This window comes from Ambystoma mexicanum, chromosome 2p, assembly GCF_040938575.1.
Source record: "Ambystoma mexicanum isolate Mex_15411 chromosome 2p, UKY_AmexF1_1, whole genome shotgun sequence".
Classification (NCBI taxonomy): domain Eukaryota; kingdom Metazoa; phylum Chordata; class Amphibia; order Caudata; family Ambystomatidae; genus Ambystoma; species Ambystoma mexicanum.
In genome coordinates, this window is record NC_090923.1 from 755591141 (window position 1) to 755615007 (window position 23867).

Consider the following 23867-nt stretch of genomic DNA (forward strand, 5'->3'; position numbering starts at 1 on the left):
TTGCTGGGTTCAAATCTGAGACCTGCTGATCACATTCAGATCACAGCAGTGAGCGCTGAGCTATCTAACCAGCCAGAGCTCTGACCCAATATGAAGTTCTGACTAAACACATTAATAAAAATCCAACGTTTACGAAGCAACACGGGCTGCTTCTTAATTACACTTTCTGAAACATTGCAGCTTAAATAACGGCAATCAAGCACTGCTAGAGAAACGCTCATTTATTTAAAAAAGATAAGCTTTCGGTCGAAAAAAACTATAAAGCTACCTCTTACTGTACGGAAACCTGCAGCTTAAATGATTGCTAGCAGAAAAAAACATGGCAAAAAATGTCAACGTTTCCCAAACAACATGCCGCTTTCACGTTGAAAACACAAGCGGTTGCTCCTTTGCGGGCCTTCAAAAATCTGCATGGAAAGAAACGGGGATAGTGACAATTTAAATAAATCATGGCTCGTGACTAAAAATGTACCATTCATGAAAATGAGCAGCCTTCCCTCTCCCCGCTCACTGCGCCTAAACAAACACATTGGAGACTGATGATTCGGCGTTTCAGCACTACTTCACCCACACTATGACGGGTTTAAACCTCCCGCCTGGCAACTTGACAGTTCTGACGCCTTACGCCCGCCCATACGTCGTCACTTCCGTGCCAGCTCCCAAACCGAGAGCCAATAGGAAGATGCTCACACTGAGCCAATGGGAGCCGGCGTTGAGCCCTGCTGCCCTGGGAACGTAGTTGAGGGCAAAACACACGAGCTGGCTGTCACGCCAGCCGCAGAACAATTTTGGAAATAGTCCGTCCGCCCGCCCCTTAACCGCTCAACTGCCTCCCCTCCCCTCCTTTCAGCCCAGGTAAATACATTGTTGTTTGGGTGGAAGGTCATTGCTTTTTTTGTGGTGGGTGGGGCATTGCGTTAGATTGAGGGCAAGAGGGGGACCATTTCTCCCTCTAATTGCTGTTTATCCCCTTCCCCCCATTGGTGCCTTGCCCCCACTTCTACCAAAGAACTGTATCTAGGATTTGTCATTTGCGCCTTTGCAGGGTCTTGTTTGCCTAGCCTGTGTTTTCGTTCTTCTTGCCTGAAAGGGATAACACGGGAATCGATGCTACATTAATATCACTGGGGTGGGGGGCGTCAATGTAGTTGTTTTCCAAATGTGCAGCTTACACTTTCAGGAAAAAACAAGATATTTACATACTGAAACCTCCTTCGTAAACGTACATCCACTAGTTTGCTTTAAAGTGTGTTTACTTTTTTAGTTTGACTATCCCCCAAATGCTTTGTGATTGTTTTGCCTTGGTAAACGATATTATATTCTTGTCAGACTGCTTAATCACAAATACTTTATTTCGTGCTCACAGAAGTTATTAGGAAACTAAACTGTGGGTTTATAGGTGCCAACTTTTGATTTTTCGCTACGGGGAAGAATTCACCCTTCCCCACCTTCAATATAAATAAGCAAGTGACCAGACAAAACATCCCCTGACTGAACACATTTTATTTCACTTGTTTTTTTTATAAGGAATTGCACAATGTCATAAGATTGACAGTTTGAAATATAAAACATCTCAGGAACAGTCATTCAACCTGCTGAGCTACCCTGTTAGCCTTTTACTGTAGGGCTTGTCTATGGATCCCTTAACGTGCTGAAAATCACTGCATTACCAACAATATTGCTCATGTACATGACTTCAAAGTCAATCTTATTTAATCTCCAGTCACACTGACCCTTTGTATAGATTCATTGAGTATGTACCAGTGGTGGCTCGCCCATAATGGGTGAGGGGGTGCTGACCCACCGGCACCGTGCCCATTATGGAGGAGCCAGCCTAGCATAAAATGAGGGAGCGGTTCTGTGCTGGCTTGAACTGTGAAAAGGAAACACAGTTTCCATTTGACAGTCCTGTTCCTCAGCCACACATGTCCAATGGGCCATGCAAAGCCAGGGTTGTTTTGCTTACCCATCCTTGCAATGCCCATTGGGGATGTTGGCTGTGCAACTGCATGTGTGTATGTGCAAGGAGGTGCTCCCTTTTTTTACTTTATTATCATGCAGCCATGAACCCTAAGGCATGAGGGTCGATGACAGAGACAAACGGATACAAAGAACAAAAAAGGACAACGTCGCAGCGGGTTAGAGAAAGCCTTTGGCGAGTGTCATATCAGTGGTTAGTAGACCAGCCAAGTCTTAAGGGCTTTCTTGAAGACTGTGAGGGGGACGTGTTGTCTGTGGTAAAGAGTTCCAGAGTTTAGGTGTAGCAGTAAAGAAGGCCCCGTTCTCAACCTTCTTAAGTTTGCATCGCGGAAGTACCAACAGGATCTGGTTGCATGATCTTAATGGCCTGCAGCTAGCCTTCTCTAAGATATGGTCTTGCAGGTATATGGGCATTATACCCAGTCTACATTTAAAGACCATCATCAATAGTCGGAATTTGGCTCAAACCTCGACAGGGAGCCAGTGTAGGGCTCGCCGAGCCTCAGAAACATGATCCCGGCTGGCTATGCCAGTGATTACTCTAACGGCTCCATTCTGGACTACCTGGAGTCTGTTGGAATCAGCTGTGCAGCGACGCACCAGAAGACTACTGTAATAATCTATCTTTGCCCCAACTATGGCTCTGGCAATAGATTCCGCATTTGCTTGTAAGATGAAGGGTCTCGGGTGGGCTAATAGTTTCACATAATAGACGGATGCTGAGATGGTGTTATTCACATGGGCTCCCTTGTTGAGTGACCGGTCTAATACCACACCCAATATTTTTAGTTTTGATTGAGGAAAAATTTTGAACTGATCCTAACCTGAATGATTTGTAAGCGGGGTCCAGTTTGGCAAAATACTGTTATGAACTCCGTTTTGCTTTTGTTCAGGGCCAACTTATTGCACATCATCCAGTTATCAATTAAAGTGAAGATTCTATTGAGCTCTTGTTCATCCTGGGAGTGCACTCCAGAGAGTGGGACCAGGCACTGTGTGTCATCAGCATAATTCAAAAAGGTGTTACCTTCCAAGAAGGGGGCTGCATAGATGTTATAGAGACAGGGAGACATGCAGGCTCCCTGAGGAAAACAGCACGAAAATTGGAGAGGCTTCGGCATCCCTGAGGCAGACTCTACTCTGTCTTTTTGCCAGGAAAACAATCCAGGATGCTGAAGAGGGGGAGGGGGGGGGAGTTAGCTACCTACACCATGATGGTGTGACCGACCAAGTCGAATGCTGAAGATGGGTCCAAAGAAACTAAAAGGGAGGCTATACCTTTGTCCATGCTTCCTAAGAGTCTTGACTTTAGGTCCAACAGGGAGGTCTCAGTGCCGAAACCCTGACTGATAAGCTTTAAGAATAGGATGCTGGTTCAAATGAAGTGAAATTTGTGAATACTTAACACAGTCAAGGATCTTCAATAGAAAGGGGGTATTGGTAATTGGTCTGTAGTTGAGTGGGTTGTCAGTGGCAAGCCCTGACTTCTTCAGGATGGGGGTGACCCAGACTTGTTTCAAGTTATCAGGAATGGAACCCTCTAATAATGAGGCAGGGGAATGTAAAAGTGGATTTGTGGACTGGAGCAATTGTGGTGGCAAAGTGTTTATTTACTGGTTTTAGTTATAGTGCTACCTATGCTATTTCCATTGCGCCATCCAAAGAAAGAAGAGTTGGGTTGTAGGTTTGCTAGTTGGAGCGGAGCAAATGTTGCTGCTTGGCTGTGCAAGGCATACTGGCTGTTAGTTGCCTGTGTCTCTTGGTGTGTCTTTTGTGTAAGTCATGCAAAAGAGGCCATTGCAACTTAATTCGGGAAATAACTTTTTTTTTATAAATGACTTTCCCATCCTTATCAAGTAGCGAACTGCATTGAAATGTGTTTTAGTAAACATGGACGGGGGCAGGTTTTTCAGTCTCCAACTCCTATGATGCTGTGCATAGTAATAATTGTTTCCCCCATCTCTTTCAGAAAAATGGCAGAAGTTCACATTATTGGGCATATAGTTGGAGCAAGCGGTTTCCCCCAGCACAGTCTTTTCTGTAAATGGGGCATTCATACAGGTCAGTGAAAATGGTTTTGTTGCCATAAATATTATGGAAGTCTATTTGGCTATATCTCTGTTATTCTAGAGCATATAACTCTCCCATAGGGTGTTCGATTGCTGTACATGCTATTTGGGTTGGAGCTGCCTTTATATATTTAAATGTGTATATCTTATGAAGAACATATGGGTGCAAGATGTCACGTTGTGAGCTACTAACCAGCCATAAAAAGTTACTTGCCATCTCAATTTTATACTTCGAGACTGCACTCCATTTCTGACTGGCCAGGAGTCAATTCTCACTAGCCAGTGGCGAGTGCAAATTGTGCACTCTGAGAACATGATATACACAAATATATTCACAGGTTTATTCATTAAAAAATCACTTGGTATCAGCTCGCTATACTAGTTATTCCGGCAGCAGCAGAATCATATTTACGTTGGCTTGGCATTACAAATAAATGAAAAAACAAAGTGACATTCACACGTTGGTACACTGGTAAGTCATTTGGGAAGGGTCTGCATACATCTGGTAAAGCACTATAAACACTATGTTACAAGATCTTGGTGGTTTGACCAGAATGTATGAGGGTGTCACTGTGACGCTAATATATTATCAAGCGGAATACATTGAGACCAATGTGCCATGAGTACTATTAAGACTTGTAGATCGCCAGAGATGGTTACTTGTAAAGGCTAGGACAAACTATTTTCTTTTTCTTGCCAAAAATCATATTCCTACTTTAATAATATTGGTTGCTGCATGTATCATTGGAGCTCTTTTTGAGGGGTTGCATGGTTTTGGGTAGAACCTTCTTGGAGGATAAGCATTCCAGAATTGTGGAGAATGCAGTCCAACGTTGTGGGATTACCTCAGCAGAGTCATATATGGCTGAAAACCATGGTACATCGGGCTGCCACAGTAGGATTACAATGCTCATTCAATACAAGTCTGTGGCAGGAAAAGTGGAGGTCTCTATGGTTGAGCTTGTGCAAAATGTGTAGACTACCGTGGTTTTGCTCCGGATATCATTCAGCAACAAAAGTCCAATCACGTGTGATACATTCATGTTGTATAAAAGAGGGGAGCTAGTCAGTGGGACTTTCATAGCAGTCTTGAAGCCATATTTAATTACCAAGGTTTCTTTGTCTTCACCGAAAACTAAGAAGGATGCTGTATTCTGATGAAGAAACACAATAGGACTATGGGCCTCATTAGGACCCAGGCGGTAAGGTGTTTACGGCGGCGTAAACAGCGCCGACCCTTACCGCCTGATTCCGAGGTCCCTTAGCGCCATGGAGGATTTAACACCTGCTTTTAGCAGGTGTTAAAATCCATGGCGCTAAGGGACCTTGTTGTTAATTACGCCACCGTAATTTACGGTGGCGTAATTAACGCCTTCCCCACTCCCATTATGCCCTATGTGGCAAAAATGGGAATGGGGAAGGGTAAATGGGTTAATGGGGACTTACCGCCCCGCCAACCTCGGAATGGGGCGGTAAGTCCGCCAACCACCATGGCGTAAAACGTAGTTTACGCCATGGTGGTAAAGGGACGACCCAGGCGGTAAGTACCGCCTGGGTCGTAATGAGGCCCTATGTCGTATGATGCTGTAGATGGTGCTGATGTTTCAAATGTAAATTCGTGCATTAGGCATGGTTATATATTTCGCTCTGGTTGTCGGTTTTCCTGGATTCTGACCCTTTACACAAAAGGTAGAATTTGTAAATCAATCATTTTATTACATTTTCAGGGTTTTGAAAAGCTCCTACTTTGCACTATAGCTAGGATGAGAGTCGTCTCTACCATCAAATAATAAATAGAACAGTCCTAGTTGAGTCTGTCAAATCAAAATGGCCTACACTAACAAAGCCTAATGCCTGCCCTATCTCTTGTACAAAAAGTGTGTAAAGGAGAATATGTATGCAAGGGAAAATCAGTGTTCGAATATAAAGAATAAATGTGGCTGGGTCAGCTCTCCATCCCACGTTAGACAGCACAGAGTAAGGCGGTCCCCGTACAGGATGACACAGTCTGGCTCAATTTCTCAAAACAAAGGTGGATCGAGGCCCGCCTGGCATTCCACGTTAAAAGTCTCTTTCCAGCTTTCAAAACACAGTTCAACAAAAAGTTCATGCCAGTTTCCCTCAGTCTGGCTCGTACCTTTCAAAGTTCATGTAAGTCTCCCTCAGTTGGGTTTGGGCCTTTAAAACACACTTTCAGGGATTCCCTTCCCCAAGCTTAATTCACATCCTTTAGGGGTTCCCTTCCCCATACCTATTACACTTCCCTCTCCCTCACTCGGGCTCAGAACTTTTTCTGATGTCAAAGACTTTTGAATGTCCGCGTCTTTTACTATAGACCTCCACAGGACCACTTCGACCTTCCCTTCAGTTTACACTCTTGTAATTTGCCCCAGTGTCTCTTGGTCTGGGTAGTTCAATGTCATAGGCACAAAAATTCAACGTTCACCAGTTTACTCCCCTTTTTTTCCTGTTGTTACATTTGGTCACTTTGCTTTTTATAGTTCATTTACTTTATTGCGCCATAACAAAAACATTTCACCTTTCACTGAGAAATTCGAAAGGGCTACTTCTGTTTCGCCAGACCACTCCGCTACTCAGTATGGCTGGTTTCACAGCTATCAATAATTCAAAGTTCATCACGGGTCAGCCTTCCTTCGCGTCTCATCCACACGCATGCAGCCTTCCATTGTGCAATATACCATTGCAATCTCTCCTTAACAAACACCGGTCTTTCATGTTGCTTGCCAACTCCTGGGATGTGTGCAGTTTTTTCTTGTCTTTGCAGTTTTGAATTCATGAGTCAAGGTTCATTCCACAGGCTTGGCCGCGCCTCCCCAACTCTACCGTTAACCCGGGATGGTCGCTGGAGTCCTTGAAACACAATGCAGTCTTCTTGTCTGGGATTTGGCCTTCTCCACGTGTCTTTTGCAGACTTTTGGAGGCAACAACCTCCTGCAGGGAACTCCTGGGGTTCTCTACTCTTTGCTCTCATCCCTCGGTCCGTCGCTCTGTTCCAGTAGGTTCGACCTCCGCACCGGAAGTTCTGCTCTTGCTTGTGTTGCGCCTTGCTCAGAGTGTGTCTCTATGTTCCGCCTTTTATCTGTGAGAGGATAGCTAATTGGTATCGGATCAATGCACTTAAAATCAAGTGCCTGACTATGCCTGACCTGCTTGGCAGGACATGTCCAATGAGATATGTAAGGGTTAGCCTCTTTACTCTCAGTCGTCCTCTTCGTCTGACCAGTGTTTGTGTAGAATGCGGGGAGAGGAGTTGGGACATTGGAGAATCCTATAAAATAGGATGGGTCATGTGTATGGGAAAGGGGGAATACCGTATCTCACCACCGGTCGCCTCACCCCCACTCCCCAAATACCGCTCACCCAGGTGATCCTCTGCTCTGGTCCACCCACAGGGTCTGGATCCAAAGGTGATGGCCGTGCCCTGGCCACCAATAGAGATCCCCAGGGACACCCTTTGGTTTCTAGCAGTCTGATGTTACGGTATAATTTATCAATATAAAGTGTCATCAGTGCAGGGGCAAACAGTAGTTGACCAAATTCTTCTTGTTTTTTGAAAATCAAAAATCACGATAGCGACCCCTTTTAAAAAATATATTTTGCTACTTTATTTTGACTTACAAGTGCATCAGAACTGACATATATTGTTGCCATCCAGATTCTTTTTTAGATTCAAGATGCATTTAAAATGTTTGTGAACAAATCACCATCTGCCAGATTGGCCTATACACAGAGCCTCCCCTTCCTCAGATTTTATGCATCCATGACCAAGCAAACGAATTCTACAAGGCAAGCCTTACTATTAATGAACATTAGTAATTAGTTGGAGAAAAGGTGCAACGAGGAGCCAAAAGAAGGGCCAAATACACAAAAGAAGGGCAAATGGCTAATCGCAAAAGAAGCAACCGAGTGAAATGCAGCAATCCAAAACATGTGTATGCATAAAGCGTAACCATTCAGCAAAAAGCTAAATCCGTTTTTGTTTTACATTTTTAGCAAAACACAGGCATTGGAAAGATGCCAGCATTTTCAATGCGTGATTGGGGCAAATGGCCAATGGATTCGGATTTTAAAAAAAGAGAAACCATCCTTGATTTGAGTAAGCTTGCACAAATAACAAGTGGTATACAGTTTTAGTTACATTTAATATTTTTTAAGCATTCCGGTTTAGATCTAGAAAAAGCATGTCATGTTTTCAAATAGAACACTATTTTTAATTGGCTTGTTTAGAATAGAAACGACACACATTGGTAAACCTGTTGTAATACTTTAAGTTTGTGGAATGAGTTCAGCTTGGAGTTATTTTAAGCAATAATTTGCCAAAAGCTGATGCTTTATATTGTAAGGTCACAAGCCAAAATAAGTAGCGGTAGATTCCAGAAGCAGAATTGTTTTGCAGATTTGTAATGCTGCCGTAGACAGATTTAAACACATTGCAAGAAGGGGACTGTTTTGAACTAAGCAAATTGATTTTGTCATCTTTAACAACCGAGGTTATGATGAGGAGAGACTGGAGAATTGATGAGCGCAATACTGAGTGCCTATTGCACAGTAGATATTTAGATAACTAAAATATCTGTCAAATTATTCTATATATACAATAAAGATGTGTTTTAACCTTTTAAATGCCAGATGTCAATTTACTGAGTAACTTGAAGTCGTAAGATAGCATGATATGTTACCGTCAGTACAAAGGCAACGTAGACTGATGTGCCACTCATTTGAACCACACTAACAGAAGTCTAAGCAGATGTCATTAAATCCATGGTGTAAATAAATGTATGCTTTTGAATTCATATTAATAATCACCACCCCATTTAACTATTTAGCATGAAGTTGAAATTTGGTAGGACCCTGGGTTTGTGAGGGTTTTAAGAAAGAGAACCTAAAACCGCATCCGGTAACATGCGCACGTACATAAATATAACACTGGCAGGACTGGGCACTATGGAGATTGAAGGTTAAGGAATGGATTTTGTTCTGGAGGTATACGAATTGTGGAAAACTATAAATTGTTAGTCTATATTCCGGATATCCAAAAATGAAAAGATGGCCACAAATATTGGCTTTATGTGAACTGTGTGCACATCCAGCAGGTACAAGGCAATTGTGTTTTTGTTGAAAAATTGTGGAAAAGAGTTGTATTTCTGACTTTGGTCCAGTGATCAATAAATGTGTATTAGTGCCCAATACAATACATCAAAGAGTCAAAATAAAGGTGCACCTGATGATGCTATCGATATAATCAGGAATCTAAAACTCACAAGAGACCAGGACCTGATGGGCTCTGCAATGCTACGAGACAAAGATACTGCCTATTAACCAAGCTGCATTTCAGTCTAATCTACCTTCTATTATTAACATATGTTTGTAGCCCAAGTATCGAAAAAGGGGAAAAGAATGCACGGTAGGACCATATGCACCGTGCTTGTCAACTATGCAGCATCTTGTGACTTTGCTTCACGGAGGATGAGGGGGTTGGGGTGTAGGGGTTATGGTGGCCAAAGTTGAGTAAATGGGGTATTCCAGGGAATATAAAAAATGTGTATTGCCCTATATTTAGATACAAAAGTCGGAGAGCTAATGAGGAAGGCTTGCTCAGTCATAGAAGTACCACCAGAAATTGATTCAAACAGAGCTGTGTCTTTGTGCCTGTCCTGATCAATCTTTATCCGTGGCATTTTATGATGTTGGTTGTCTCTCTTAAGCTAGCTAATTTGTGTTCTGCATAGCTGGCCTATGCGGATAACATTTTGTTGATGGACCTTACATCTATAGGGCTTCAGCATAAATAAACTAGACTGCTTATATATCACAAGACTCCCGATTTACAGATAATTAGATGGAATCTCAACCTCCCGAAAAAAGAAACAAAAGTGTACCATAAGTCACTCAATATGCATCTAATTTTTCCTCTTCAAAGGTCTGCATTTGATCTCTTCTCTATATATTGTAATGTTTAGGACACAGACCTGGCCACTTCCACTGTAAAGCAAACATGACTTGTATTATGTGTTTGAGGTTTGATAGCAGAATTGTCTATTGATGATTAATGAAGCACTCATATATTGAACCTAGTAGTGCTTAATAGTATGCCAGTGTTGTAAAATGGTCTAATGTTGGCTGTCCCGAGTTAGTCCGTTTACTGACTTCTAAAGGGTGGAAGGCTATCAACTGAGCTACTGATCAGTGCTTAGAAGTTGGAGGAATCCTGCATGAAGCGTTCCATAAAAAATGAAATACTAATCTGTGTTACCACTGCAGGGACATGTTTTGCTGTGTTACTATTTCATTTGCAAATGCAATCATTTCATTGTTTTGTAACAGCGATTACACTGGCTGGAGAGACTGATTTGGAATGTTTTTGAGAGGCTGTGATCCCTGTTAATGGTGTAATGACAATCACTCACCAAGGGCCCTGTTACCGTTGACAATTTACATTACCATTTACCATGTAGACTCTGTTATGGTTTGATGGCTGTTTAAAAAATGCATTAAATACTAATCCAAGCCCCAGATAACTATTAGGGTGGGGATTGTTGTACACAGTTTTAATACAATTTTTATTGTAAGATTGATTTTGATTTTAACATTTATAACGCACATACCCAAACAGTAGGGTCCAAGCAGGAGCTGCATGTAGGCGCAGATGTAAATTTAAGTCGATTAGTTGCATCAATATACTAACCTAAAAACTAGGGGTTGGTTCGGGTGGTTACACAGAAAGATACGTTTTTAGTTTCTTCCTAAATACAGGTAAGAACTCTATCTGTCCAAGGTCCTTAGGTAAAGCATCCCAGGAATGGGGACCAAAGGAAGAAAAACACTTATCGCCCCAGGTTGTCGTTTTAGTGAAGGGGCGACCAACACATTTTATTCAACTGATCGAAGTGATTGAGTTGGCTGATGACGTTGGATTTTAGACAAGTATGTCAGGGCCACGCCATGAATGCATCTAAAGACCAGGCACATAACCTTCAACAGAATTCGCTGTTGGACTCAAAGCCAATGGAGACTTTTCCGATACTGAGACAGATGATTTCCTTGGCAACGTAAAAATCAGTCTAACGGCCGAGTTCTGTGCTACCTGTAATCTTTGCATTTGTAATTTTTAACTGCCATAAAAAGTGCATTGCAGTAGTCCAGTTTAGAGTTTGTCAAATAAACCAACCACTGTTGAACGACTTGTTCTGCAATGAGAGGTAATAAAGGCTTAATCAATTTCAGCTATTGTATATAGATTTGATTGACTGATTAACATACACATTGCAGTCCAACTGGACTGCCAGATACAGCCATCATTCTTTACTTTATTAGAGAACTTTGTGGGTACGCCAAAAAGAAGTGGGCACGGAGTGGTTTGGAGCATATTTGCCACTTTACAGTTTGGACCAAAAACAATAACTTCTGTTTTGGATGGGTTCAGCTGGAGTTTGTTAACCAGCATCCAGGTTTAATTTTTTTCTGCACACCATAGAACTCGATCCATAGCCTCATAAGGTTGTTCAAGCCGGACATAGATGTGGGTGTCGCCAGCATAAGAATAAACAATCCAAACTGTTTAAAAGTGGTCAGATGTAAATATTGAACAGTGGGGACAATGCAGACCATGAGGCACCCCATAATCCACTGGTAGGGAGTTTGAAAAACATGAGCCAATTTGAACCTGCTGTGTACGTTCAGTAAGGAACGAAACCAACCATTTCAAAGCCTCATCGCAAACCTTTGCTACCGATGACCGCCTGGAAAGAAGAATTTTTAAATCAACAGTGTCGAAGGCTGGTTTAACATGCTAATGACACCATCATCGGCAGACCTCAGCAGGTCGTCCCACACTGCCATAAGAGCCGTCTCGGTTCTGTGGCCTGGTCTAAATCCTGATTGATATACATCCAACAGGTTATGTGGTTATGTTATTCCAAGAAATTTTGCAGTTGGATGGTTATCCTTTTTTCCAGGATTTCTGCTGGCCAGCAATTGGACGATAATTGGAGAACAGTTTATGATCCAGTGTTGACTTTTTTAACAACGGTGTGAGATTTTTAATTTTTTTTTTTTAGTGCTGTTTAAGCGAAGCATTCAACAATGGCTGTTCAAGCGAAGCATTCAACAATATCTGTATATTCTCGCTAAGAGCACATACAGGTTTCTTGGCCACAGGCAGTAATGGGATGATACACAAAGTTGGTTGGTTTCAATTTAGCTAATAAATTTGCAATCTCCACAGTATTAACTGCTGTAAAAGTCAATTTAAGACCCACAATTTCTGAGTCTGGTTGAATGTTGTTACACATTGAACCAGGTTCAAGGATTTTGGGTAGGGCATCAATTCTGTTTCTGATATTTATTTTATCCAGAAAGAACACATTGAGCTCATTTGCCATATGAATGGAAACTGGCAATCCAAAGTTACTTTTCAAAATATTCTTCCAAGGCTGATTGTTATCTGACGATCTAAACTGTGTCTAGGCTTAAGCCACATTTTTTCGTATATGCTCTTTGGTTTTTGTAACCTTTCACTGTACCTCTCATTTATCTAGACAGCAATCAAGTATATTTGCACATCCTCAGTGTCTTCTGTGACAAGAGAATTTCGAGCTATCCGGTCTTGGGCAGAGTCTATTCACTATTAGAGTTCTCTTCATCAGGTAGAGTTCTACTCAACAGTATGTTCTAAACAGAGTACAAATGTCTACTTGTTGTAGGCGTCATTCCTATGTAAGTTTCTTCGCATTCATTAACGTACGTTAATCCTTTAAGGAGATGTTCTATGCCGGGGGTGTGACTGCTCTTCCATGTTTGAAGAATGCATTTCTTTGCTACTAACATGTGACATTTAACAATCTTCTAGTTTTCTCTGGTACTTTCCCTATATCCCCAAGCAGGTATTTTCGGGGGCTGAGCTGCGCAGGGATCTGTGTTGTATCCTGTAGTATTCTCGCAACCTCTCCCAAGAACCCAGCGATCAGGGGACATGCCCAGTACATATGGAATGCATTCGCTCTGGGGCTTCCTCATTTCGGGCAGTTTCCAGATAACGTGTTGTAGAATTTCGCCATTTTAGCTGGGGTATAGTGGAGCTTATTCAATATTTTAAATTGTATCAGCCTGAGGCCAGCATTTAATGAGACTTTTTTAGACAAAAGGTAATTTCTTGACCATTTCCCCTCTATAGTTATGCCCATATCCATCTCCCATGAGGCTTTGATGTTATTCAATGATTTTGAGTGAGTTTGGATTATGTTGTATAACTTCGACACCCGTGTACCAGATTGTGAGTATAGTGACTGGAAGCACGCATGTACAGGTGGTACTTCTGGGTATGTTGGCCATCGCTTCTTAAATGCTGCTTTCATGCAGTGGTATTGGAGGGTGGCCAATTGGCTTCTCCCCACTGTGTCTGCGAAGTCCTCTGGTGTCACGAATCTCCAGTTCAGAAACATGTCTCTCATTTTGATCTGATATTCCGGAACCCATGTCTTATGTATACTAGTATCATATGTGGGTTTGTTGCCTGGGAAATTCCATAGCGGGGCCTGTGAGTCATAGCGTGTGTCTATTTGTAGTCTTTTACAGATCGCGGCCCAGGCTGCAATCGTGGAGGTTGCTGGGTCGAATTTACATTCATCTCTGTGGCTTTTCGTAAATATTATGGAGCGCAGATCGGTTGGTCAGACCGAGTGTCGCTCGATGGGGACATGTGGTGTTGCATCCTGCCAGTATTTAGCGTATTGTGCTTGCGCCACCAGGTAGTACAGTTCGAAATCTGGTGCAGCAATGCCCCCCATTTCGTAGGGTTCCACCAATTTCTCCCATTTCATTCTGTTAGCTCCATCATTCCATATGAATGTTGTTGCCATGGATCGTAGGCTTTCAAAGAAGGGTCTGCCTGGCCACATTGGAACATTGCTGAACACATACAGGAGCATGGGGAGCACCACCATTTTAAGTACTGCAATGCAACCTATGAGTGATATAGGGAGTCTAGGCCATACTTGTAACATAGTATGGATCGTCTGTAACAGGGATTCATAATTGTCAACGTATAGGGACGTTCTGTCTCTAGAGACAAGAATTCCGAGATATCTAATACAGTTAGGGGACCATCTAAGACCATGCGTATGTGTAGGGCAAGTAGTGGCTGGTGTTAATGGGAAAATCTCTGATTTTGTGGTGTTTATTTTGTAGCCAATTCTTCTATCACTGTCCGTATGGGAGCAAGATTTTTCTCTGGTTTGCGTATGTACAATAACGTGTCATCAGCATATAACGATATGGATTGGAGAATACTGGCCATTCTTATGCCCCTCTGCTCCTGTTCTAGTCTGACGGCTACCGCCACCGGTTCTATCGTGAGAGCAAAAAGGATGGGAGAGAAGGGGCATCCTTGCCTGGTTCCCCTATTCAATCTGAAATTGTTGGACAGAGCATGATTCGTGAGGACCCTGGCTTTGGGGGAGTTGTAAAGTAGTCTGACACATTGTATGAAGTATGGGCCAAATCCAAATGTATCTAGGACCTCGAACAGGTATGCCCATGAAACCGAGTCGAACACTTTCTCGGCGTCCAGTGATATAGCCACTGCCTGTACCTCTGGTTTAATCTGTGCCATGACTCTGAACCGTCTGCAGAGGTTTAGGGCCGTGGATCTTGTTGGGATGAAGCCGCACTGGTCGGGGTGTATGAGGGTGGTCATTTTAGGTAATAATCTGGTTGCGAGCACTTTTGCATAGATCTTAACGTCTGTGTTGATTAATGAGGGGCCGATAGGAGGACAGTTCGTGGTTTGGGCACCTGGGTTTTAACACTACTGTGATAATGGCGTCCGTCATTGTGTCCGGGAGAAAGCCAGCTCTCATAGCCTCCTCTCATACATGGGTTAGTATTGGGGAGAGTATTGTGGAATATTATTTGTACAGTTCTGAGCTCAGTCTGTCTGGGCCCGGGGCCTTTCTGGTTGCCAATGATTTGATCGCTTCAGTGATTTCTTCACTTATCTGTTGTTCAAGGGCCCAGTTCTCGTCTGCCGGGAGCCTAGGGAGTGTAATCTTGCTTAGGTACCCCCTCAGGTCTTCCTGAGTACATGTGTCATGATTTGCATATAGGTCGTTCTAGAATTTGGAATTTATTTCTTCTTCTCCATTTACAGCCACCCCAGTTCCCGTTATAATAATTGTGATAGGGGTGTGATTATATTCACCCCATAGTAAGCGTGCTAATAAGTGTCCCGCCTTATTACCTTCTCCATACCTGCGTGCCCTGGCTGGTATAGCCATTTAGGGGTGTCACGGTATTCGTTTTATGACGGTACGATAACCTTCTTGCCAAATGACGGTTTATCATGGTTATCGCGGTATAGCAGGTGGAGTTAACTGATCTTAACAAATATTTTCTAAAAGGTCATAAATTGACAGATGTGTCATCACAAACAAAACCAGGCACCGGCCAGAATTGGGCTTTTCAACATACTTTCCACTGAAATGCCTTGCTTCCACCAAACACAAACACACGTGCGGAGAGGAGGGGGTGGGGTGGAGGCCTGCTGCAACTGGCAAAGCAAACTGAATAGCTTTTCTTAAGTGGTCATTTAGGCTTTTTGCTTCCCCAGTGGCTACTGGTGAAGATGAACATGTTGCCATCTTGATAACCTGCATGCCACAGATCAGTGGAGGCTGATGGTAGTATATATATATATATATATATATATATATATATATATATATATATATATATATATATATATACACACACACCCCCCCCCCCTCCCATAGCCCCCCGCCCCCGGTGGGGACTATCCTTTCCCAATGTTTTAGAAATTGCCTAATAGCAGAACTAGGTTCAGAAAAAATTCACAATAAAGGATCCAACTTCATATTTGCAAAAATGCTTATTTTTACTCGCGTGTCCGGTACCATCTTTGCGGGGACTTACTTTATTATTCTTATTTGGGATGGATTGCCCCATAAGCAATGGAAAAATGCTTACTTTATAATACTCAATATGCATTATACAATTGTATTCATACATGTGAGTACCTGCCTGCATTATAGCTATCACAACAGGTGCTTTTTGATGGTTTGGCATTTCCCACAAATTGTTTACTTTGCATTAAACCTTTAAAAAGGCACCTAGTTTCTGGCATTAAACACTATTATAAATACTTAAAATGTTCCAGAAAAGATAACTGTGACATAGGAGATGACTCGATTGACCCAGGCTGGCACACTGTGGCCAAAAAGGAATAATTAATTCAAATTCAGCTTTCATTCTTTCACAGGCATCACCTCCCTGCTAACTCATATCTCCTCTTTAGAAATGGTGTAATGGAAATGATGTTGCTTTCTTCTTTTGGAATGTGTATAATAATAGTGGAGTTAACTTTCCTATAGGGGTCATGTTTGATTATGGAAAAGTTACATTTTCCACAGAGATTGTGTGCGATAATCATGAAACGCTCCCCACAGAGACATTGTGTACTTGCAATCATGTTGAGGTCCCCACAGCGATGGTGTGTGATTACAGTGATGGTAAGATCCCCATAGAGATGGTGTGTGTGATTAGGACTGTGCCTTGCCCTGTTCAGTCAGTGTGTAATTATGTGGCTGTTAGCGCTTGGGCATTCATTTTCAAATGTAGATATGGTTGTTTTAAAACAACACAAACTAATTACAGAATTGTATCTTCAAATATAAGTAATTTAAGGAATCTAAGACGATTTACAGTGAATATATTTTAATATTTTTCATTTTTATATTTTTAATTTGCAATAATGGCTATTTTTAATCACGTGTCCGGTACCATCATTGCGGGGACTTGAACATGTATTACCATCCTTATGGGGACTTATTTCATCATTCTTATTTGGAATTAAATACATTCATATGCAAATGACCAAAGGTTTTACAGCACTCTTTTTACATTATACTATTCTATTTCTAAACAATTGGTACCTCCCCGCCTCCTAGGGATGCTCAACAGATAGATGGTAGAGGTAGTGCATTTCTTATAAAATATTCACTTAAAAGCTCTTAATTCTGGTATAAAATCCTATTTCAAATAGACTGAAAGTTTCAGAAAAGAGAACTGGCACAGAGAAGGATGGCATGCATTAACAGGATCATATACTGTCATCAAGATGGGAAGCAGTGATTTGAATTCAGGTTTCATTGTTTCACAGTCGCTAACTTGCCCAATGATCTGTATGATTGGTATGATGATCCAAATGTCACTTAATACTTTGGGACTGTATCTGATGATTGTGAAGTAAATTTCCCAATAGTGATACTGCATGATTGTGGTAAAGGGAATGTCCCCACAAAGACTGAGTGTGATAATATTGTTATTGAAGTCCCCACGGAGATGGTGTGTGATTCATATTATGCTAAAGTCCTTACAGAGATAATAATAACATCATAAGTGATGTTAGCATCCCCCACAGATATAGTGTGTGATAATAATGATGTTCCGGTTCCCATAGAGATGTTCTGTGATAATGATGAAGTCCCCACTGAGATGGGGTGTGACAATAATGATGGTAAAGACCCTACAGCGATGCTGTGTAGTAATACCACTGTTGAAGTACCCACAAAGATGGTGTGAAATGATTATGATGTTAATGTTCCAATATACATAATGTGTGACATTAGCGATGTAGAGGTCCCAATATAGATTGTGTGTCATGAATCTGATGTTAAGGTCCCCACAGAGATGCTGTGTGATGATACTGATGTTCAGGTCCTCACAGAGATGCTGTGTGATGATACTGATGCTCGGGTCTTCACAGAGATGTTGCCTGATGATTCTGATATCCAGGTCCTCACAGAGATGTTGTGTGATGATATGCTCAGGTCCTCACAGAGATGCTGTGTGATGATTCTAATGCTCAGGTCCTCACAGAGATGCTCTGTAATGATACTGATGTTCAGGCCCTCACAGAGATGATGTGTGATTATACTGATGCTCAGGTCCTCACAGAGATGGTGTGTGATTATAATGATGTTTATGTGCTCACAAATATATAGTGTGATAACAGCTATGTTAAAATCCCCCTCATACACAATATGTGAAATTTGTGACCATAGAGATGTGTGATGATCATGCTTTTAAAGACCCCACAGAGCATCACTGTGTCTTGATAGTAAAGTCCCAACAGAAATGTTTTGTCCGAATTGTGATTATGAAATACCCACACAGATGATATGTGATAGTAATGATAGCACAGTCCCCACAGTGATGGTGTGTAATTATGATATCAAGGTCCCCACAGAGGTGGTGTGTGATAATGAGGATGTTGAAGTCCCCACATACATGGTGTGTGATAATAATGTAAAAGACCCCACAGAGATGGTGCGTAATAATGCTGATCTTGAAGTCCTCCAGAGAAATGATGTTAACAATACTGATGTTAAAATCCCGTCAAATATGGTGTGTGATGTTGAAGTCCCTCCAGAGTGTATGTGTAATGATAATGCTGAATATGTCCCGACATTAATGGTAAGTCATGATGGTAATATAAAAATCATTGAAACTATGTTTTGTAAGATGGTAAAATTGTGTGCCTGTGTCACAAAGACACAGGATCCAAGGGTTGAAGCCAGGAATTGACAAGCTGTGAGCTAAATTTTTCAACAAAAGTATTTGACCTACTTTTTGCTGTGCCAAGCAGAACATCTGTCTTTGAGGGATTACATTTTAGTCTATTACTTTTCATCGTTGGCCAGTCTCCACCATGCATTTCCTAAAAAGATCACCCGTCAACACCAGGTCACCGCAAAGTCACCTCCATGTCAGAAGACCCCCTGTCAGAAGACCCCCTAGGTATCATTGGCATACATGAAGAAGGTTAGCAAGTGGGAATGGACAAGATCGGCCAGGGGTCTTAAAATACTTAAATAACCACAAGTCACTGATACTGGAGTCCATGAATTAACCAGAATAGTTCAGCTTGTCTCAGAAGCCATTTCAATGCCCTAAGATCTGAAGTAAGCCAAGGTTTACTAGTAGGCTGCTTTTTCTGATTCTTCAGAAGCTTGAATTTGTCTAAATGCACTTAGCTGCTTTTCGAGGGTAGGAATTCTATTGTACTTAGATGGATTGTTGAGGTATGAAATGTGTGACCTTGCTGTATTTTGGGGGCAGGATATTTTTTGCACTTAGATGAATTGATGGAGGCATGAAATATGTTACCGTAGCTGTATTTTGGGGATAGGAAAGGTATTGTGTTTAGAGAATACTATTATCCTAGATCCAATGGTAGCCTGCCTGTCACGCCCAGTAGAGGTACTAGGACAGCCAGTCCATTGTGCTTAGTAGACTTGAGGGTATCCTGCTCATAGGTCCTATAATGGTCTACGATGGTAGCTGTTTTTTCCCCACAGACGATCTGATGACACAACAACTTCAAAGATAAAGCTCTATCACAGCTTTAGGTACATATAAACGCAGCATCTCGGTGGGTATCTGCCGCAGGCACGGCTATCTATCCACACATTAATTGGAATGTAGCTACGAACTATGACAAAATTTGGTCTGGCTGGACACAAAGTTTTTAAGCCTACTGACCCCAGACTTGCCTCAACACCTCTGCCACTAGGATACAGCGACAACCTATGACAAAATTTGGTCAAGCTGGACACATAACAAGTCTCTCGCACTCGCACACACTTGTGACCCCCCCCCCTCAGCACCCACCCACATGCCTGACCTCTTGAGTTCTTGAGTTGCTTACTGGAGCCTAGCCAGCCCATCTAATCCCTAATCTTGGCCAAATGCACACACGCATTCTAAGCCTTTTGAGCATTTTCCCATACCTGAGATTCGGTCCCCGAGGGCGTTCCCACCACAAGCGCGTTGCGCCCTTAATAACAGGAAAAGGTGCTTTATAAATTACTGCTACTACTGAAGTATCAATAGCAGTGGATATTTTCTCATATAACCTTTTCTGCATTATGTAAATGTTGGGATCTATTAAAAAAAATGGTTTCAGATGCTCAGGGGTAATATTAGTGGCAATCCCCTACTGCAAGGCCTTCAAATGACAACCTTGGCACCCCTAAGACATGTCCTACATGCTGGATCATGCCTCATCAAAAGTCTCTGCAAATGTGCCACATCATTAAATGTCCCTGGCTCCCACTGCAATTATGTATCAACGTCAAATCCTGTTGCATCTTCTGCGATGCCATAACCCTCAAGTCCGCACAATATCTCATTGGGAAGTTCAGGAATTGCAGATGGTTAAGATCCATCAGAAGCAAGGACATGTGCAGACATGAACTCTGCCAGTGCAGGAAGGAAAGAACCAGAAGACAGGCCTTAAATATCTATGCTCACAGACTCTAGAATCTCTTCCCACTCAATACCAGATTCCTCCTCTCGCTTCTAAATTTCAGGAAGGAGCTCAAGGCCCTGCTCCTCCATGGAGACTGATTTTGGTCTCCTTTCATTTATTGGAACTACGTCCAAAGAGTTCTATTAATCCTACCTTCATGGGATTAGGGTTTTTTGCCAATAACAGAAAAAATCACGGCCGAAAAGACCGTAGCTAACTTGACCGTTATGCTCAAACAACCCATATATTAGGAATACACCTCCCCCATCACCTTCACTTACCTATTTACAGCACACCTCCTTGGGTGCTTCAGTCAACTCCCCTGACTCTCTGCAACACCGGTTCTCTGCACTTACGTACTTGAGAACCAGAGCCACAGGGTCCTTTCTTTTTTTTTTTTACATCTTTTTATTAATTTACGCGAGGGACACACCCGCTATCCCAATTCTGATTATAGTAAACATGGGGAGCAGGGGCGATCCCCGCAACCCCGTTCCCCTTATTTGCTATAATAGGTTTGAATGGCATATTTGATCAAATGTACCTCATCCAGTGTTACGAATGTACCTCCCGGAAACATGTCTCCCACTGTCAATTGCATCAAGGGATCCAAGCCCTTTGTAGCATTGTGTCAAATGTGGGGGCAATATCTGGGTAATGCCATAGGGGGGGAAGTGGTGCTATATGGTTCTCTGCTCCCTACCCTCTGAAATAGCCTGGACCATGCTCGCACCGTACAGGCAACTCGATCTACCTCCTTAATCTTGCCATATGTCTTACTAAAAATCATGGAGCATATGTCTGTGTGAGCGGCTGTGTACTTCTCCACTTGTATGTGGGCGTATTTTTCAGTATTCTGAAACCAATATATTGCAAATTGCGCTTGTGCAGCATAATAATATAGTTCGAAATCGGGGGCGACAAGGCCACTAGTGTCAAACCTTTCACACAGCTCTGCCCAGCTCATTCTCACAACCCCCAAACAAAGTTGGATGCTAACGTCCATAGCATGACAAAAAGTGCTTTACCAGGCCAATCGTAATGTTACTGAAAGGGGACAGAAATTTTGGTACCACTACCATCTTCAGCAAGGCTATACGAGCATGCACCGAAATCGGTAGTTTGTTCGAGATTTTCAGTTTAGATTCCAGCTGCAAGATGTATGGTTCATAATTGGCTGTGTATAGAGTGTGTTGGTTGGTCCGTGGCCACGATACCCAAGTAACGAGAGGAGCATGGGGACCAGCGAAAATCTGCCATTGCATCCGTATGATGTGTCCCGTGTGTCAGTGGGAGGATTTCGGATTTGGCCGGGTTGACTCTGTACCCGGAGTATTTGGAGAAATCCTTTATATCTGACATTACCAAGGCTAAGTTACTTTCTGGGTCTCTAATATATAATAGGTCTGCGTATAGCGATTTCAATTGCGGGGGGGGGGCACGTATCTGACACCCTGACAAGTGTGTCTGTGCCATATTAATGCTGCCTTACCTTCTATAGCGAGGGCGTAAATGAGGGGGATAGTGGGCATCCCTGGCGTGTGCCGCTGTGTAATGTGAAGCCGGGTGAAAGGGTGTGGTTTGTTTTGATTGTACCACTTGGGTCCTTATATAGGGGTCCTATAAAACCCAGGAACTGGGGTCCGAACCCCAACCATCCCAGCACAGCATACATATACTTCCATGATACCGAATCGAATGCTTTCTCAGCGTCGAGGCAGATCGCTATCACTCTTGCCTTGGGGTCTAGTTGGGAAATTATGGCAAATAACCTGCATAGGTTTAGGGAGGTGGTCATAGTGGGGATGAATCCCGATTGGTCGGGGTGTACTAGTTTAGCCATTTGGGGTAATTCCCTGTTCGCAATGGCTTTGGTGAATACTTTAGTGTCAGCGTTTATCAGCAATAAGGGGCAGTAGGATGTGGGCTTGTGCAGAGGTTTGTTCTGTTTGAGTAGGACTGTGATGACTGCTCCCCTCATGGTCACGGGGAGTGTTCCGGTTGACAATGCCTCCTCCCACTCCGCCATTTATTTGGGGGCCAGTTCAGACATGTATCATTTATATAGATCTACCGGAAGACTGTCAGGTTCGAAGGCCATACCTGCTGCCAGGTCTTTTATTGCCTGCCTGATCTCCTCCAGTGTTAGGGGGAGTACCAGTTATTCCCTGTCCTCTTGTGCAAGTTTGGAAAGCGAAATCGATTCCATGTATTGGTCTAACTCGCTTGTGGATACCTGGTCTGAGTTTGTGTATAGGGATGAATAGAATTCTAAAAAGGCGTTGTTGATTGCACGGGCCTCCGTGTGAGCAGTACCGTCCCCTACAACGATACCGGTAATGGGTTTAACATGGTGTTCTGCTTTAATTAGTTTGGCAAGGGTCTTACTTGCCTTATCCTCCTCCCGTATTGCCTGCCCTTGTCAGGTGAGTAATATATAATATTTCCCGGTCTGCTAGTCTCCCATATTCCTCTAATTGCGCCTGTAAGGGCGCAAGAGCATCCTCGCCAGGTGATAGGGCATGTGCGTTTTCCAGGGAGCGCAGAGTGAGTTCAGTGTGTTGCACTTCCGTTCTTATCGCCCATAATGTAACATGAGCCAGTCGCAGTAGATGACCCCGCAACCAGACCTTGAATGATACCCACACTGTGCCCATGGATCCCACTGACCCCATGTTACGACCCTGTACTCTGTGTTGTTGACCCTAAGGGGTTCTATAATAGCATTGTCCTGTAACACGGACAATGGCATCCACCAGAGATGGGAGCCCTGCTCAAGGTAGGCCATTCCAACCTCCAACAGCACCAGTGAATGATCAGACAGCGTACGTGGGAGAATGACACAATCTTTTACATGGGGAATCCATTAGAGCAAACACAGCCAGAAGTCTCTGCAGGAGCTTGAATTATGCACAGCGGAATGGAAGGTAAACTCCTCTTCTCGGGGTGTGGCTTTCTCCAGGCATCAGTAAAAAGTCAGTAGGACATACCCGGAAGAATCGTGTGTGCAGCTTTGGTGAGCGCCCGAGGGGCCTTAGTAGTCCTGTCCCTATGTGGTCGAGAATGGTGTTGAAATCGTCTCACCATATAACTTTGTAGTCATCCAGCAGCGATATCAGATCAATAATGTGCAGATACACTTAGGTTCATCCACATTTGGGCAATATGTATTGACAAGTACGACATCTTGATTGCCCATTGATCCCCAGATAATCACATAACGCCCCAATGTGTCCATTATGGATTTTGTAAGTTGAATCCCTGTGTTTTGGTGTATAAGGGTCATCACACCGCTGGACTGCGAGGAATAATCAGTGCTCAGACGCAGCGGACCCCAGTCACACGCAAATGCGTCCACCACCTTATGCTGCGCGTGTTTCCTGCAACATCAGAATGTGGATCTTATGTCTTTTTGCATAGGCCGGAATTTTCCGGGCTTTGATAGGATTGGCCAACCCTTTAATATTCCA

At 42.9% G+C, this 23867-nt stretch overlaps 1 protein-coding gene across 3 annotated transcripts in view; it reads left to right on the plus strand.

The window, feature by feature from the left end:
* Positions 1 to 683: 683 nt before the first annotated feature.
* B9D2 (B9 domain containing 2) overlaps positions 684 to 23867 on the plus strand; it is a 206338-nt gene continuing 183154 nt past the window's right edge. For 2 of the 3 annotated variants that reach the window (XM_069644397.1, XM_069644399.1), the window contains exon 1: positions 3947 to 4041. Coding sequence is in view for 2 of the 3 variants with exons in the window: in XM_069644399.1 (XP_069500500.1) it covers positions 4025 to 4041 (17 nt within the window). In the remaining variant the exon portion in view is untranslated. Of the gene's footprint in view, positions 856 to 3946; positions 4042 to 23867 lie in introns of those variants that run through there. The other variant, XM_069644398.1, reaches the window with a different exon arrangement.